Source organism: Lipophrys pholis (assembly GCF_963383615.2).
Source record: "Lipophrys pholis genome assembly, chromosome: 14".
Lineage (NCBI taxonomy): Eukaryota > Metazoa > Chordata > Actinopteri > Blenniiformes > Blenniidae > Lipophrys > Lipophrys pholis.
Genome location: NC_137633.1, coordinates 2720590 through 2740214, shown reverse-complemented (window position 1 = coordinate 2740214; position 19625 = coordinate 2720590). Strand labels below are relative to the sequence as shown.

The window sequence follows — 19625 nt, the reverse complement described above, 5'->3', positions numbered from 1 at the left end:
GAAGCAGCTTCAGCCAAAGCTATTCTGCTCCCACAATGCAACAGTTCACACTAACCACCACAACAAGTGGCCATTCAGAGACGCAGATTAAATGTTTTGGATGGTGGGAAAGAATTAGAGGAAACTCAGGGAGAACATGCAATCTCCACACTCTCCTCTCTATTATCTCATATTGTCTCCATCTCTTAGCCTTCTTTCATCCCTCGTTCTCATCTCTCTATATTTATATGTGGCCTTAAAACACAAACCGTGTCACTATAAAGCCGTGCTAACCACTATACCACCATGCACAATGTACTTTTTGTTTTTAAAAACTCCCAATTTGCTCCATTTATCTTTTTTTCTTTTTTTTATTTGTTTTTTTCAATTCTTTTTTTTTAAAGTTTTGATATAAGGTCACAATTGTTACACGTCTTTGCTTGGAAAAATAATGTGTTAATATAAAACTGCATGTTTTTTGATGACAAAGTTTTGTATTGTGGAAATCTGGAAAACCTGATTTATTTATTCATGTGGCTATATATCTATATATATATAGAGATATATATCTATATCTATATCTATAGATAGATAAGACAGCAGCCCGGTATGTTGCGCTGATGGTCGCAGCTGTTTGCGCCAGATGTGCGGTGTCACTACAGGCTGTTTACACACTGTGCGCTCGTGCGCGGGCGCGCGCGCGCACCCCGACTAGAGGGGGCTGGACCTCCTGATTGAATCCAGCTGTTGGGGGGGGGGGGGGGGGGGGGAAGCGCAGCAGCGTCAATTTGCATTGCCAAAACACTCCGCCGAGCAGAAACTAACGCAACGGTCCATTTTGGAAAAAGCCTCGGTCAGTCTGCCGCAGCTCGGTGCCGGAGCGGAACCTGGTGTCGCGTGAAAGGCGCAAAGTTTGGAGCGGAGCGGAGGTGAACGGCTCCTGGAGAGAGAGAGAGAGAGAGAGAGAGGGAGAGAGAGAGAAACAACTGGAAACATAATAATGCTCTCTGAACGACCAGGAGGCTTCAGGGTTTATTCCTCTGCGAGGTCAGTACGAAGCGACTTCTTTAACTTTGTTTCACCGTTTGCGTCACTAACGTGTCGTTGCTTTGCTCGTTTTACGCGGTGGTGGAAATAACCCGATACTATAAATTAGTATTACGTGGGTTCTTTTTTCATACATAACCATGTTTTACTGTTACTCTTGCACCATGTAGTCTGTTACTTTTAAAGTCACTCCTCAGTAGTAGAAGTTATACTAAAGAATCTCCTTTTTTTTTTTTCTGATTTATATTTTCATTTCTCAACCAACTCGATGTTTATTTGGATTAACTTGCTCATGAGGGGCTACATGGTGGAGTAGTGATCAGCACTCATGACGTCAACGTAAGAAGACCCCTGGTTCGAGTCCAGGTTGGGCATCTTGGTCATTCTGTGTGGACTTTGCATGTTTTTTTCCTGCACAGTCCAAAAACATGCATTTAAGGGTCATAGGTGACTCTTAATTTGCCCGTAAGTATAAATGTGAGTGTTTGTGACTCAGTGATGGACTGGTGACCCGTCTAGTAGTAGTACTACCAGTTAACCACAATGCAATTACATTTGGGTTGTTTTTTTTTCCCTTCCACCTTCGATTTAAGAACCCGTCTTAATATCTTCTCTGCAGGATGTTGGCAGCTCTGGTATTTATTCTGCTTTGTCTCCACCCGGCACACGGACAGGTGATGCAACACTTCCTTTTACTGTTTTCATTCATTTAGTTCGAGGTTGGAGTTCTTTTAAATCCTGCCCGTCGTCTCATTCTGACGGAGTTCGTGACATTAAAATCACAGATTATTGAAATAAATCCCTGTCTATGAGGTCAATTTCAGTGAAAGTCGGTCTTCGTCTTGTCTTGTCTCGTCAGACCTGCACAGAAGGTTTTGCGTTCGACCGACGGGCCAGGCAGTGTATAGGTAAGAGTCCAGACTGTCGCTGTGGAGTAAAGTTCTGTCTTCAGCAGATCTATCTACAGACGACGTGCAGTGGCGTGAAGTCACACACGTTCCACGGAGATCACAGCCTCACACGTGCTGGTTGCTGCAGGAACGTCCTTATCAGTGCATCGCTCTGCATTCCAGATGTGGACGAGTGCCGGACGCTGCCGGACGCCTGCCGGGGAGACATGGGCTGTGTGAACCAGAACGGGGGCTACCTCTGCATCCCCAGGAACCTGTACAGCCAGTCCTTCAGGCCGGACCCCCCCATCCTGCCCGACCCCGGCTACTCCGACACGGCGGTGGGATTCCCGGACACGGTTCTGCCGCCGCCGGTGAGAGCCGGGGAGCCGAGCTACCCCAGGCTGAGGACCACGGCGCACTGCATCCTGGGATACAGCCTCGCCGAGGACGGCACCTGCAACGGTGAGTCGCTCCACCCTCACGGATCCTCACTGCCGTGGTTCTGGAAGCATCCAGAGGTTTAAGTTCACGAGGATGTGAAATATTGTGATGTCACTTTGTGCTTTTAGGTGGGATTCGGTCAGATCTTTTGAATTTCTGTCACTTGTAGAAGTTTCTTTTCATCGTGAGCGAGTCCCAAAAGCTTCAGGTTAATATTCAGTCCGTCATTTTCCCGAGGACTGGATTTATCTGCTTATTTCACGAACTTCAGTGGTTATGGGGACTTTTTGTTATTGTATATTTTAGACACCAAACACTCAAAAGACGAACTGAACTGTGGATTCATGCTCTGCATACTCAAAATGATAGGATATAAATTTTAAAGAAATTTGCATTTAACTCACAAAACCTTAACATCACATATTGCATGTTTATTTACTATATTTCAGCCTAAACCTCCGTTATGTATTCGATGATCACTCCTCCTGAGTTTCTTCATCGGTCTTGTACAAAGGAAAAGCAGTGAAAAAGAATAGGACTGATCGGGGTTGCACCATATCTTGTATATTTCTCATTTTATCAATGTGCGTTAATATACAAATTCCAAAAAAGATGAACTGCGATCATTATTTTCTTGCACTCCGCATGCCAGCTGTTGATATTCCAGCAGTTAATCGTACCTGCCGGCGTATACACTGTCAAAAATGGCTGTGAAATCCAGTTATTTACTGTATTTCTGTGAAGTTAATTACTGTAAATACATTTTACAGTAAATTATGATTGTATAATAAGCAGTCAAATATTCTCAATCATAGTAATATTCATAATACTGTAGAAATTGTCTGTGGACCATTCTGCTGTGGTAAATCACAGTAATATAACCACTACCGTATATATTCAAATCAATTATACAGTAGTGTAAAAATCCACAGTACCATAATATGTACTGTAGAAAATCAAATCAGAAATTCACAGTAACTTATCAAACTTTACAGTAAAATATTGTGTACGGTGGGAAATTGTAGCAACCACTATGCATTTCCTTTTTGTTTTTTGTTTGTTTCCTTTTGTCGGGATCTTGTGTAAAATTAGGCTATTCTTATTTATTTATATTAGTGCACGAGGGTGAATCTTCACTCCTTCACTTGAATAAAGTTGCCGGCCTGCATGCAGTTCTTGTCCTCACCATTGAAGTGTGGGGGGCGCTAGTCTTAAACGTCACTTTAACTCGGACAACAGCTCAATTTCAAACAGAGAAACCTTGTAAATGTTGGATTTCCTAATAAAAACAAGCTGTGGGACTCTGAGGAGCAGCAACAGAAGCTGATCCAGGTCTGTGGAGCCTTCTGTCTGAAGGTAATGTCCATAAACTGGATTATTAATATTCAGCGCTGTGTTGTATATGATGGTACTGAGGACTGGATCTCTGGTAGTCTAGACCTTTTAAAAAAAAAAAAAAGATTCTGATGGTCAAGCGTGTTTGGTGTCAATTATTGGTTTGTTGATGCATGTTAACGTATTTAAGAGGTTATTTTGTGCATGTTAATGTGGTTTCGCATTTTTATGCAGTGTCAGGGAAGTTCATTCAAAAACTTTTAATTGTGGATTTTTTTGTCCCTGACGCCACAATTGGACCCCAGTTTTGGCCCGGTAGGGGTAGACCGGTAGGCTTGTATGATGAACGCGTTTTGAGTCACCGCCCTAAGACACAGACGGGTGGTTGGACTCTTCATCTCTTCATCACCTTCGGTTTACAAAATGTGAACGTTTAGGATGAAACTAGAAGCCGGTGCCGGGACGAGGGGGAAACCGAGGGCCCAGAGATGGAGACACAAGTCATTAAAGTTTGTGGAATGGCTCCATAGGAATGCATGAATCTATCAGATGTTCTTGGACGCTTGTCGTAGTGGAACCCGGGGAGGAGGGGGGGGGGGGGGGGGGGCCTCCAAGCTCCTTTAATTGAGTTTGTTGGATTCGATGGCCTCGAGCCGTCCCAGCTGTCATATAAACACCAAGCGCCTGATGACCCCCACCCCCCCTGCTGTGTTTGGCACATCATCACCCCGTGTCTTCGCAGCCAGGTCTAGCTGTTGAAAACGACCTCCTCGAAGTGGATCTCGCTGTCGCAGCCGCGGCCCAGTAACCGGGGGGGGGGGGGGAATGAACACATTCAGTACGGTGCTTCTTCCTCTAAATAGCCACTTTGGAGTTGAGCTCATGCACAAATATGGAGCGTTTCTCCTCCTATGGGGAGACGGCCCGTCCAGGAATCCGCACACAACCTTGTTTGGGTAAACTACACCAGCCGAGTGCCAAAAAAATAAAAAAATAAAAAATGAGCTCATGTGTGCCGTGGCCAGGCCTGGGGAACAAGCGTGTGTGTGTGTGTGTGTGTGTGTGTGTGTGTGTGTGTGTGTGTGTGTGTGTGTGTGTGTGTGTGTGTGTGTGTGTGTGTGTGTGTGTGTGTGTGTGTGTGTGTGTGTGTGTGTGTGTGTGTGTGTGTGTGTGTGTGTGTGTGTGTGTGTGTGTGTGTGTGTGTGTGTGTGTGTGTGTGTGTGTGTGTGTGTGTGTGTGTGTGTGTGTGGTGATGTAATGGCCCGTTGATTGATGTCGCTGTGGGGCAGAAACTACACAGACTGCCACTTCCTGTCTGAACCGGTCACAAGCGTGGCTTTGTCCCTGAGTTTAAATAAACCACTGGTGGCAGCAGGCGGAGGAACAATGTGGAGTCAGACCTCCTTCGCCTGTTTCCAAGTTCAAATTGGGTTAGTTTAATCCGTCTCCGGGCAGACTTCTGTGGCAGTTGTACGTTTAAGAAAAACAGACGCACGTTTTGTCGGGACCCACGGGAGCTTCTGGCCTCTTCAATCATTTTGAAACTAGAGCTACACTGGGTAGAGCGCAGGCCGTCCCCAACGCCACGCTTGTTTGCAGAAAAGGCTACTTATCGACGCTAACTAGCCTGTCAGGTAGCAACATCACCGTGTGAAACACTGAGCGGGCAGCGTCTCCATGGCAACTGGTCTCCTTTGCGCTCCTCCATGACGTGCCTCTCCCACCCGCTTTGTATGGGAAATGTTCCTGCAGTTTTTCAGGATTTATTTGGAAACGGTTCGCCGTTAACGTCCCACAATCAAATCAATTGGTCCTTTGGTGATGACAAATCATCCCGGAAGATTTGATGCAATTCGGGTTAGTAGTTTTTGCGAAGATTTAGTAGAATACATACGTGCGAACCAATAAATAAATAGACGCAGACAAAAACTCAACTTTCTCAGCCACAACTAACAGCCAGAACTCTTTAAAAGAAGAACAGACTGTTACCGGGGTGACAAATGGAGGCGGTGGCAGGTCAGAGCATTTCCCTTCATGATGTCATGCAGGGAGATAGCCACGCCCCCTGGTGGTGGATACTCATTTTGAACCTCCCACAGGTTAGACGAGCTCTGCCCCTCTAAAATTACGACCAGGGTCTATTTCTTTCTTCTCTGAGAAACAGACATGGAGTGGCCTTGGACAGACAGGCTCATTAGCATTTAAAGGTACAGAAACAGAAATGGCCTGTTCTCAGTAGAGCCACTAGAGGGACTTTTAGACTGGGGGAACCTCAGGACCAAGGCTGGATCTCTGATGACTATGCGACATTGTTGAAAAACTGCCGGATATGGGAGCTTTAAGCAGGACTGTTTGTTTCCTGCTTATTTATGGAAAGAAACTGCTAAAATAAAAAAATCAATGTATAGTAAAACTCTGTAATGTTTTATTAAAACTCATATTTTTAGAAGTAAGTGTAATGGAAACCAGAACCTTGTCGTGTTTAAGAGGATTAAAGCCACTTCCTGTTTGTTTGTAGGTTAAATTCAAAGTTCTTGCATGAGATTTTAAATGGATTTCAGATTAATTCATGGTTTTGTGCCACAGCATCTTTGAGGTGAAGTTTTGAGGTGATTGTACTTTTTACTTTTACTTTTTTTTGCTTCCCCAAACCTGTGAAATGAGTTTCCTTGACATCGACTCAATAATTGTTTTTCCTTTTTTAGATTTTAACTCGAGACGTCAGCTGATATTGTCTTGAAGGCTTCACAGTTTATAATTCTTTTATGGCATTTATCTCTTCTTTTTTTTGTAAAAAAAAAAAAAAAAAAAAAACTACCTTTATTGTTAGTTATGAATCCCAGATAATTAAATTTAACCAGTTCAAGAAGAGTTCTGTTCATAATGGTTTTGAGCCCAGCAGCTGTTAACAATGATGATCTGAGGACGACTGAGGCGGCATTTTGTAAAACGATCTCCTTCTTGAAGTGTTTCCAGTCGGAATTAAATTTGAAGCTGCGGCCAGCAGTTGTTATCTCCATCCTAAGTCATATTTTATACATATCGATCATCTAGACTGCAAACTCGCAGTCTCTTGGTATATTTAAAGAAAAGAAAAAAAGTCTTTTTGTGGCGTTGCTGCAGCCGACTGGCTGCTTTTGGCCGGACTCACCAATGACAATGAACAATTACTCTGAAATTCAGGTTTTGGAAGCTTGTGACTCCGATTTCGACTTTATTCCTGAAATGCTATCAAGGTTTCTGACATGCGAGCCCAGACGCCCGGAGGTGCTTCTTGAAACGACCCGTCAAAACTTTTCTTCCTCGAAGTTCAGACAGACGTCTGAGGACTGAGCGCTTCACTTTCACCACATGTAGACCTCCATGGTCTTAAAGACACATGCCCGGGAAAAAGGGATTCATCACCAGGACTGCAGATATTTTTTCCATAACGGGCACTTTCGCCTCAAATCTTGAGAATCCGGATCAGCTTTGTGCAAACTTTCCCCAATTAATCTGGCTTTTTGAAAACCGTTTCAAAACATGCACGACGGCTCGAGAGCGCGAGGCACTTTTCCTCATTGTGTAACTGTACGCTGTGATTACTGTGATTACTTTTGAGCGTTCAGTGTGTTTTTCCATGCGGCCTGATTGTGGGTGAAAAAAACAAAACACACACAAACACACACACACACACAGCTGACATCTTGGATCTTCCTCTTGTGTGCCACTCAAAGCTTCTGAGGATTTACGTTTCAGGTAGTCGGCGGGGGGGGGGGGGGGGGTGGAACACTGTTTGTGGGAGTCAGGAGAAGCTCACGAGAAGAACTATATAAGGAGGTGGAGTAGATCTGCAGTGAGGCTGCACATGTGGCGCCGCTCGCGGAGGTTTCCTCTGGTAACTGCAAGCAGGTGCGGAGTCCGTGTAGCTTTTGGCCTCTCGGGGTCTCCGGGGGCCCAAAGTGGCACAAAGGTTGTAATCTCTTATCGCCTCTACCCAGATTCCTTCCCCCCACAAGCACACACACACACACACACACACACACACACACACACACACGCACACCGATTTTCTGCAGGATTTGTGACTCCACAGTGTGAGAATTGGAATTTCTGATTGGTCACATCCTCACAAGGAAACGTGGCCCATTATGATGGCGAGCAGGAGCCGTTCCAGGAATCCAGATTGTAATCTGAGGAATCTCTAATCTCGTGAAAGAATAACAGTGGCCTGACAGCCGCATTGAAATCTTAACTGTTGTGTTAAGAGATTTTTATTTCTTTTTAAACACGAGGTGGTGAAAACCTGAGTGCTGAAGAAACAGACTTTTGAACAGGAGTTTGATTTGCCGGGCCGCTGAGCCGGCCGGCGCCGAGAAAACGACCAGTTTGATCTGATTCCGGTCCTTAGAACTGAGCTTGAGGGCCAGACGGTCCAACTGCAGATATATTGATGTATTTAAATGTTTGAACTGGATTCCATTGATTGTTGTAGTTTCCTTCATTGTTTATGTAAAGTTTTGTATGTTTTTTTTGTCGTTTATTTACCAAATTCTGGTCAAAATCTTCGATATTTTTCAAAATATACAACTTCCTGTTGGTTCTTCCGATTTGTACCATCAAACTCTTTTGTGCGTCTTGTGTTGCCTAATTCCGTCGCTCGAGGTGAAACGGGATATTTCCTCCCCAAATACCACATTTTGTACCTGGTCTCATGTGTGTGGAAAGTTTCACAACTTTCTAAGTGCATTCAAAAAAGCATTTGTTCTGTCGGGAGAATTTTTCAATTCCTCTTAAGGAATTCCAATAGAGTCCTCTGCACCCTAACAAGAGTTTATGAAGGTGAGACTTTATCTACTTATAAATGCATCTGTTAAAATCTAATTATTTACAGATGAGATTTGAGTTACTGAACTGTTCTTCCCTGGAGCTGGCATTGGGCAGTAGATGAAGCAGCGTGCATCATAATGCAGCTGTGGAAGTTAACTAACTACCTTATTGCAGGTAAAACGACATCATACGCGCTAAAACCTGCAGAGGATCAACGTTAATCTGCAGAGAATCCCTGCGCAAGACACCATGAGCGCTACAAAGAAATAAAAGTTTAACACCTCTAACTTCGGTAGAAGTAAAGACGCTGCTCCGTCATGGAGGTGTGTGATTGTTATTGCTTTGATTAATTGAATGTCCAGTGAATAATCTCTGTTTTCTGTCTTCATCTGCTTGGTTACAGACATTGACGAATGTGAGACAAACTCTCATCACTGTAACCCCACCCAGGTCTGCATCAACACGGCGGGCGGCTACACCTGCTCCTGCACCGAAGGCTTCTGGCTGCTGGGCGGACAGTGCCAGGGTGAGTCATCCCTCCACCCATCCATCCATCCCTCCATCCCTCCACCCATCCATCCATCCCTCCATCCCTCCACCCATCCATCCATCCATCCCTCCATCCATCCATCCCTCCAACCCAAATCGATAATCGGAAGAATATTGTGGCAAATGTATTTTTTCACCTGTCCAATAGAGGGCGCTCTGACTCCTCCGGTCACCCCACAGCCGAGTGAAGGAGTGAAAATACGACCCACCGTCACTAAACCGATCGTTTTGGCTCAGTAACGAGTTTGTGAAATAAACGACGACTCAAATCATTTTCTAATTTGCCGCACTGTCGAAACACTTGACTGATATATCGACTCGTTCGCCGGCCTTGCTTTTATCGCCGCTGCCACATTTGACCGGACGTCGCCATCTTTGACGTGACGCGCCGATGCACGCCATGACTAATCTACGTATTTGTGTTGATACAGCAATAAAAGATTTAATCTAGCAATAAGTCGGTTATCTAAATTTTTTTTAATCACTAATATCTGAATATGACTCATATCGGTCAGGCTCCAGACTCTTTTCTGAGAAATGTCCTCCATTGCTGGTGTAAAACAAGGCGAGACCATTTCTATTTGAACCAGAATAAAACTCTGCAGCAGTTTAATCTGCTGCTCACCTGCTGGATTTCTACTCTCCGTGTTCATCATCAGCCTCAGAACTTTTTTATTTTAACACATACTAACCACTGCAGACCCCCAAACACTTCACAAAGTTGAAATTTGCGCTTCGAACACATGATTTTTATTTTTAAGAAAGAAAAGAAGCAGTTGGCAGGTGTAATGACATCAGTATTACTGACTTCACTTGCAGTGGTTGTAATGTTATGGCTGATTGGTGTTTAGACTTATGTGATCGTTTACAGTCTCGATGTAAAAATGTCTGTGTGGTTGCGATGAAGAAAGCCTGAACAAAAAAATAGTGGAACGTTGTCCGTTTATTTTATCCGCTGAAGTAGTTTGTGGTGAAATGATGAACCGGCACAACTGTTGTGATTGTGTGTTGAGATGAATGAGGCCGAGCGCGGATGTCGGAGCACATTCTTCTTCAAATAACTACCAGATTTCTTTAATTGCCGTTGAGTAATGTAGACGAGACACTGCTGCTCTGTTTCCTGGTATGTAAAAGCTCTTTTTTTTCTTGGTGAGCAGCGCCCCCTGAGGTCTGTTGTGGTAACACAGGTGAGTGAGCACACTTGCTTGTTGTGACTCGTTTTCTTTTTCCTCTCCTGGACCAGATATCGACGAGTGTCGCTACGGTTACTGCCAGCAGCTGTGCGCCAACGTCGCCGGGTCGTACTCCTGCTCCTGTAACCCCGGCTTCATCCTCAACCCGGACGCCAGGACGTGTCAGGGTAGGACGCCGCCTCACGGAGGCGTGGCGGCAGAACCCGTGTTCCCGGCGTGGCGTTGACCTCCGACCTCTGTTGTTCCCCCCCCCCGCAGACGTGGACGAGTGCGAGGACGAGCCCTGCAGCCACGGCTGCTTCAACACCTACGGCTCCTTCATGTGCAACTGCGACGAGGGATTCGAGCTGGAGGTCGACGGCAGGACCTGCATCGGTGACTGATTCACACTCTGGGTTTAGGAACAGGCTAAAATTCATCCTCAGCATGTTTTGAATTGCGTGACCTCACGAGCCACGTTGTTGTTGTGTCTTTCTTCTTCCTGGTGACTAACGACGAGGCCTTTCCTCCCGTGTAGATCTGAATGAGTGCGGTTTCTCTGAGTTTCTGTGTCAGCACAGATGTGTGAACACTCCAGGCTCCTTCTCCTGCATCTGTCCGCCCCGGGTATTACGTGTTCGGAGGACAGCAGGAGCTGTGAAGGTAAAATATGAAGTGTAACCCCCCCCCCTTTCCACCTCCTGGTTTATATTTATATCCCATCAACTTTTCAAGAAACAAAACAATTAAATAGATTTTTTTCTGTTGTTGCTTTTTGACATTTTCTAAGCCAGTGAAGCTCAATGACAGGAGTGTAGAAAGAAGAATAAACAAGTGGACGTTAAAACAAACGAGTAAGATCGTCATTAAAATGCCATCGTCTCTGCAGTTTTCCTCCAAGTTACAAATATGCGGTCACAATAAAGTTGAATAAAATAAACGTCTCGACACGCACATCTTTTTCTGAGCAGCTACAACTAATGTGTATTGATGTGATTAATGGTAGACAATGTGCCGTTATGTGTTTATGTAGTTTTCTACTGTCCTCGCTGAGATCATAACTGCCTTTATTCATAGAATCAACCTGTTTTATCTCTGATAAAATCATCTATTAATATTTGTATGTGTCCAGCCGGTCCAATATGCTGGCGAGGTCAACGTATTGCTTCAATCTATGTACAATATCTATCCTGTTCCCACACTCTGTGGACAAATATGAATAGATTGTAGGTTTTTACGGGTCATTTTAATCACACACAAACATGTCGATGCTGTTTCTATGTTGTTTCTCTGATGATGCTGATGATGATGATGATGATGATGATGACGATGATATAACTGACTTTTGACTGTTGTGTTTTTGATTTTCAAAGACGGTCAATGAATGTGAAACTGGTAACAACACGTGTACAACAGCACAAGTGTGTTTCAATTTCCAGGGCGGCTATACATCTGGATCCTTTACAGTGCCCTCTGCCTTACATCGAAGTTAGTGAGAAGTGAGTCCCCCCCCCCCCCCCCCCCACCACCCACACACACACACACACATCAACAACAACAACATCCTGCCCCTGTGACGTGGTGTTGACCCTGTGCGTCTCTCCCCTGCAGTCAGTGTATGTGTTCAGCTGAGAACCCTGCCTGCAGGGACAAGCCCTTCACCATCCTGTACCGACACATGGACCTGTCGTCGGGGCGCAGTGTGCCTGCAGACATCTTCCAAATGCAGGCCACCACGCGTTTACCCCGGCGCCTTCTACATCTTCCAGATCCAAGTCGGGCAACGACGGGCGAGAGTTTTACATGAGGTGAGTCCCCCCCCCCCCGAGAGCAGTGGCCGCACACACGAACATTATGGACAATATGGCCGTGAAACAGAAATGAGACATTTAATTATGACAGTGGTTTTTATGAAGTGACGAGTTCCTCCCACTAGAGGGCACAAGAGAGCTGCTGCATGAAAAATCTCAAGTTCATTTTTTCATGAAATACATAAATGATTCAGCTATATCTTTTAAACAGATAATTAGTATTAATATAATAGTTCTGACATGTTTAAATTATTAAATAATGAAAGCTAAAAAAAAAAAAACTTTTGGAGAATGGGTGGGATTTAATACATGCCTTCATGTAACCTGATTATATTTTTCTATTGTTATTGATTCACTGTTTGTTTGGTGAAATATCTTCGGGTGACTGCTGTGGTTTAGGTATTTGATTTTGAGCATGTTTGAAAATAAACAAAACAAATTAAATGAATAAAACTATAGTTATCGAAAATGTAATAGAAATTAACCATGAAGCTATATACGACTGCATCTTCCTTAATATCATTAAAAGTTATTCATTTTGTCCATTTGTTCCACATTCATACCAAAAATCTAAAAAAAAGTCTTAATCATGATCACGATGAGCTCCGATTTAAAGGGGAAAAAAAGAAAAGTCTCTGATTCCATAGAACATTGATTTATTTTGAGTCATTTTTGTCATAATTTATTCAATTGAAACCTCAAAAATGAGAAAAAATGTAATATTCTTTGACAGAAAAAGGTCCTTTTTAAATTGCCTGTGGTCTTATATGGTGTAAAACTGCACGAGTGTGTGATCAGCCTCCCGTTCTCTTTAAAAAAACTTACATACAAGTTACATACAAACTCCACATAAGAAGCTCCCCTCAACCTAGAATCAAATCACGAGTTCATGAATGAATTAAATCCTTTCCAACATATCTGTGCAAAATAAATAAATAATAAAACAACTAAATAAGCCAATGTAACATGTCCAGAAACGAACAACAACGTCTGTACAGGCCACATAGAGAAACTTTAGTCATAATTTTTAGAGGTAATTAATGTCGTATCTTTTCTTTGGTTGAGAAATTAAAGCTGTGCTTTATTTGACTTTGTTTTGTTTAAGAATCTGAGAATCTGAATAGTCTTTATTGTCGTTGCATGCAGTCCATGGATGTGCCGCAGCATTAATCACTCAACAAGTATTAATCAGTAGGAAACAATAAATAATCCAGTAGAAATACAGGCTGTTCAGACTTCAGGTCGCAGTTCAGTGTGCAGCCACTAGATGGCAGAAGAGGTGCGTTTAATGTGTGTGAGGCGCGTTTTCTCCCTCCATCGGAGACTTTCTCAGAGTTTGAAGATTTACTGTGACAGGTTGAAACGTGAACGTGATCCCTGACACTGAGGAAGGAAACAGAAGCAGGAAAGTTTGTTTGAAAGATGAAAACGATCCGTCGTTCTAACAAACTCTCTCCTGCCTCGGTTTCCTTGTTGAAAACACCCGAGTCATAAATCTGGTGCCGCTCGAGTTCCTTTACACCTGGAGGCCAATATCTGCTGCAGCGAGCGGCGGCGAACATCCACACCACCGGTTATTGAGACATACTGTATATATGACAATATTCACTCTGGAGAATCGAGAAAATGTTTCATGGGAAGAAAAATTCAGCATAAAAAATGTAAAATTCTCACAGTTAAATCATTAAAAACATATATATAATATATATATATATATATATATATATATATAATATATATGAATAAAAATACTTCAAAAACTTGACTCTTTATGGAACAAGTGACTATTTGTACCTGATTCCTTCAAACTAACAATTATAAGTCGTAGATTTAAAACACATTTTTAGTGAATAATGAGAGACGACAGACTGAAAAGCCTTTTTAGAGATTCAATTAAATGTTTATTTGAATCAGTTTTATCATTTTCATTTCATATAGTTGAAAGAGTATATTGTGTAGAAACTCTCCATTAATGAGGTTAAAAAATACTCTACATATAGTCAAGAAATCACTTTAGTGACGCTAAAGTAAAAGGACAGTAGAAGCACAGTGAAGAGTTGCTTTGTGTCTGAAGCGCGTGGTGTTTCTCCCCACAGCAAACCAGCAACGTGAGCGCCACGCTGGTCCTGTCGCGGCCCATCACGGGGCCCAAGACGGTGGTGCTGGACCTGGAGATGGTCACCGTCAACAACGTCATCAACTTCAGAGGCAGCTCCATCATCCGCCTCACGATATTCGTCTCGGAGCATCCCTTCTGAGGGTCCCCCCCCCCCCCATCGCGCCTTACACTTGTTTTTGTTTTTTTTAAAAATAACCACGCCATCCTAAATAAAGACACGATAAGGACTCGGCCCACATCAGCTGATGGGAAGACACTCGAACCCGCCCTGGTTTTAATGGACACGGAGCTTTTCATGGCTGCGATACGAACTTTCAACACCCAGGAGATATTTATGATGTTAAAAAAAAGAATGAAAGAAAATTTGAAAATTGTCGTCACTGTTGCTGAATCTTGCAGAGACAATATTTGAATTGATGTAACGGTCGGGTCTTTAACTGATTTATTCATCACAGTCTCTTCCAGACCAATAAACGTCTTCACCACCCAAGTGTCCCCGGCGTGAGACGATTCCACTGCAGGACTTCACATAGAAAATCCCTTTGGTTTGCAGATGATGGAGTTCCTGTGCAGTTTGCATGTTTAAACACACACATTGGGGTAAAACTGGCAGACCTGTCCAGAGTACACACCTTCAGTAGTACTCCCTCAGCAGCAGTAGTACTTGTCCCATCTTTGGCTTCAGGCATCGGAGTTTTCATGGATTAACTCCGGATTCCGCCCAAAGCCTCCAAACTTTAATCTGAGCACAATATGAGACTTTAAAGTAGATGTGTTTACTTAATAACCTGTGTTTACTTCCTGATCGACGCTGAGGACGACAATGTGGCGTTAAAACAGTTTTAAGACGAAACTTTCACACGTTTTTGGGATTAGACGACCACAAGGTTAGAATAGAGTTCACCAGAATGACCTGATTATTAGAATACATGAATGAACACGTTGTTTAGGACCGAAAATTAATATTGAGTCGCTTCATAACATGAACAAGTTTCTGTGATTTATCAGAATTAAATCTTTACTAAAACACAACCTGTGGGATCTGAGATGATTTTAGATGAATCAGCGAATTGGAAAAAGACGTTTAATTGTTCGGGGGACTCGACTAAGATTTGGACGTTTTAACAAAGAAATCCGGTTTCATGGTTACTTTGCAGGATTTAATGTCTCTTCAGAATAAATCAAATAATCTGGGGCGAAACACAGAATAGAGTAAATCTGGAAATGCATGGAGTTGTGGATTTATTTTTTTATTATTCATTTTACAGTGGTGCACATCGCCCTTCCGTACGAATCCAACTTTTTAAATTATTATTATTATAAACGACTAAAATGACATCAGAAAACCTGCAGGAAGGACCAACTACATACTAGAACATCTACTTTACTGCAGTTCTTCTTCCCAAAAATCACAATTTTTGGTTTCAACACTGGAGCTTTCAAAGTAAAAGGCAAGTTGTAAAGTTAAACCCACTTAAAGTTATAACATTTATGTTATTTAGACAAAGATCAGCAATGCATTCAGTAAAATTGAGAAAAACCTTGAGGAAATGTACAAATTTATCAAGAGTTTGGGGAATTTGAAGATCGGAACTACGTGTTTTTGTCTTTTTTCAGACATTTTTACATCGTTAATTTGATTTCAAATAGTTTTAGAGACACAAAAGTACATGTTTTCTCCAGTATGAGCAGACAGAGTTTCTTTTCTTGAGTTTTCTTCTTTATAGTTACTGACTAGTATCACAAAGAAATGACCAGAGTTTGAAAGAATAGTTAAAATGTGCATCGAAGTACAACTAGTCAAGTATTACATTACTTTAATTGTCTTCAACTATTTGTTAAAGTACTGTTTATGTAGTTTGTCATTGTTATGCAAAAGATTAAATAAAATAAATTGACTGTTTTTTGTTTTTTCATTTAGTAAATAAAATCAAAATAATTATTTCTAACATTCATAGTTCTTCAGGAAGTCATTACAGAGGAATGGAAGAGTAATAACTGAGTAAATACTTTTTTATCACTATTTCATAATAGATCTATAACTAATCCAGTATTTATTTTTGAGGATCCGGTTGTTTGTTCAGTTTATCGAGAGTAAATAAAGAAATGTAAAGTTTCTGTTCAGGAAAGGAAGTGAAAAGAGCAAAGTCAATCCGGGAAATCCAGAGAGAGAGAGAGGGGGGGGGGGGGGGAGGAGAGAGAGAGGGGGGGGGGGGGGAGGAGAGAGAGAGGGGGGGGGGGGAACAGAGAGAGAGAGAGGGGGGGGGGGAGAAACAGAGAGAGAGAGAGGGGGGGAGGAGAGAGAGAGAGGGGGGGAGGAGAGAGAGAGAGGGGGGGAGGAGAGAGAGAGGGGGGGAGGAGAAACAGAGAGAGAGGGGGGGGGGAGGAGAGAGAGGGGGGGAGGAGAGAGAGAGAGGGGGAGAGGAGAAACAGAGAGAGAGAGAGAGAGAGAGGGGGAGAGAGGGAGGGGGAGAGGAGAAACAGAGAGAGAGAGGGGGGGAGGAGAGAGAGAGAGAGAGAGAGAGAGAGAGAGAGAGAGGGGGGAGAGAGGGAGGGGGAGAGGAGAAACAGAGAGAGAGAGAGAGAGTGAAAGGGGGAGGAGAGAGAGAGAGCGAGAGAGAGAGCGGGGGGAGAGAGAGAGAGAGAGAGAGAGAGAGAGGGAGAGAGAGAGAGGGGGAGAGGAGAAACAGAGAGAGAGGGGGGGGAGGAGAAACAGAAAGAGAGAGAGAGAGAGAAAGGGGGAGGAGAGAGAGAGAGAGAGGGAGAGAGAGAAGGGGGGAAAGAAAGGGGAGGAGAGAGAGAGTGAGAGGGAGGGAGGAGAGAGAGAGAGAGAGAAATGGGGAGGAGAAAGAGAGAGAGAGAGAAGGAGAGAGAGGGGGGGAGAAACAGAGAGAGAGAGAGAAGGGGAGGAGGAGAGAGAGAGAGAGAGATCAGTAACTAAAGAGAAAGCTCTACCTCGGCTCTCTAGATTTTCTCCTCAGGCTTCCTGGTGAAATGAACTGAGCTCTGGATGTTTAAAGCTGCTTAAAGAAAGAAAGAAAGAAAGAAAGAAAGAAAGAAAGAAAGAAAGAAAGAAAGAAAGAAAGAAGCTGAGCAGGTGAGTCTGTTTTTCTTTATGTTTCTTTCTGGTTCAAGTCAAAGTCAGATTATCATCTGTGATTTTATCAGTTTTCTTTATCTCCTCTGTTCACATCCCTCACAGTGAACCTGAGGTCTGATCCAGTCTGCTTGATAGAAGCTGAAAGAAAGAAAGAAAGAAAGAAAGAAAGAAAGAAAGAAAGAAAGAAAGAAAGAAAGAAAGAAAGAAAGAAAGACAGACAGACAGACAGAAACTAGGTGAGCGACATGTTTGACTCATTTTCACTAAAATGGACTTTTTGCGGCTCTGAACATTTTTGAAATGAATTTAAATATAAATGTGGTGAAACCTTTGACAGTAATTAAACCAGTAATGTAATAAAGTAGTAAAACAGTTTTCCTCAGTGAGTGAATATGAGACTTTACCTTCCATTAGACATGTTTTTATAAGCAAACGCCACAAAATGTGCAAAAATGTTTTAAGTTCCAAGAAATGATATTTTATTTATGTATAATTACATCACCTATATTATAGAAGATGTTATGTTATTGGGTATTAATAAACATTAATGAAGTATGATTGGATTGTTAGTCTATTAGGTTGTTTTTTATTATTATTTTATGAATTCATTAGTTAGGTTCACTCAGAGGGTCATCAGGGAAAATACATGTAGATGTATTATATTATTATTATTATTATTATTATTATTATTATTATTATTATTATTATTATTATTATTATTATTATTATTATTATTATTATAACAGGTTTTGTTGGTAAAGTTTTCTGGATCATTTGATTCGTTCAGATCAATAAAGTGATGTTAGATTAAAACCTGATCATGGATGGATGGATGGATGGATGGATGGATGGCTAGATGATAGATGGATGGATGGATGGATGGCTAGATGATAGATGGATGGATGGGTGGATGGATGGATGGATGGGTGGGTGGATGGATGGATGGATGGATGGATGGATGGATGGGTGGATGGATGGATGGATGGATGGATGGATGGATGGATGGATGGATGGATGGATGGATGGATGGATGGATGGATGGGTAGATGGATGATGGATAAATGGACTGATGGATGGATGGATGGATGATGGATGGATGGAGGATGGATGGAGGATGGATGGGTAGATGGATGGATGGATGGATGGATGGATGATGGATGGATGGATGGATGGGTAGATGGATGGATGGATGATGGATTGATGGATGATGGATGATGGATGATGGATGGATTGATGGAGGATGGATGATGGATGATGGATGATGGATGGATGGATGATGGATGGATGGATGGATGGATGGATGGATGAATGATGGATGGATGATGGATGGATGGATGGATGGATGGATGGATGGATGGATGATGGATGGATGGATGGATGGATGGATGATGGATGGATGGATGGATGGATGATGGATGATGGATGGATGGATGGGTGGGTGGGTGGATGGATGGATGATGGATGGAGGATGGATGGATGATGGATGGATGGATGGATGATGGATGATGATGGATGGATGGATGGATGATGGATGATGATGGATGGATGGGTAGATGTGCTCTTGGGTTCGTTATTCTCTCGTACAGCAGAAGTACAGAAACTTCAGCAGCCTAAGATACAAAACTAAGAATAAAACTTCACATAGAAAACTAACAAATATTTATCGAGACCATCTGATATATTTGTGTGATATATTGCAGTACTTTCTGTTCCAATAATACTAATCTGCTTCATTACATTCTTAGAACAATGACGGCAGTAACAAGGTCACATGAAGCCATTCTCCAACCACAGCTTCCCTCTGGCCACCACCGGAGACCTTTTATTTTATATATAGACCCACCAGACATGGGCTCTGAAAAACTTGTGTAAAAATATACAAAGAAAATAAGATGAAATACACGTTTGTCAATTAACTCTCAGTTTTCACTGAGTTATCTGAAAGAAAATGACTTGATAATGACAATGAATACTGAGGAAGGCAACAGGGGGTCAAAACCTGGTATTTATACCACGACAGGTTTTATTCTTTCATGTATTTGTTGGTATTTCCACTGTAGGATGGATACTTCAGTACGAGGCGTCGATTCTCCAGCTCAGAGATTAAAGAGAAGAAGTTGGAGCTCACAAACAAAAACTCCTGAGTCATCAACATAGAAGTGAAATCTGATGAGCTGTCTGGGTTCAGATTAGAGATTTAATCCATTTCTGGCAGAAAAATGTCCCCAAAAAAGAAAAAGACAAAACATTTAAAAGCTTTTTAAACCCGACTTGTGATGAAAATGACAAAATGTGTCTTTTCTTTATATTTGAATTCATTATTGAGTTGGATTTTCTAAATTCTCACCAGTTTTTTGGGATTATTTAACC

The 19625-nt window shown here is 42.5% G+C and overlaps 2 protein-coding genes across 2 annotated transcripts in view; both read left to right on the top strand.

The window, feature by feature from the left end:
- The first annotated feature begins 734 nt into the window (after positions 1-734).
- Positions 735-16052, top strand: fbln5 (fibulin 5). Its single transcript, XM_080480212.1, is given in 18 exon segments — positions 735-1026; positions 1646-1700; positions 1886-1934; positions 2100-2381; positions 8908-9030; positions 10297-10413; positions 10505-10621; positions 10764-10846; positions 10848-10865; positions 10867-10888; positions 11599-11603; positions 11605-11675; positions 11677-11724; positions 11837-11966; positions 11968-11997; positions 11999-12029; positions 12032-12033; positions 14133-16052. Coding segments are annotated over 18 exon segments (1392 nt in total). The 5' UTR covers positions 735-979; the 3' UTR covers positions 14295-16052.
- Positions 16053-17042: 990 nt separating this feature from the next.
- The window catches only part of tc2n (tandem C2 domains, nuclear), a 15423-nt gene continuing 12840 nt past the window's right edge, over positions 17043-19625 (top strand). The window contains exon 1 of the mRNA XM_080480211.1: positions 17043-17252. The gene's annotated coding sequence lies outside the window, so the exon portion shown is untranslated. The remainder of the gene's footprint in view (positions 17253-19625) is intronic.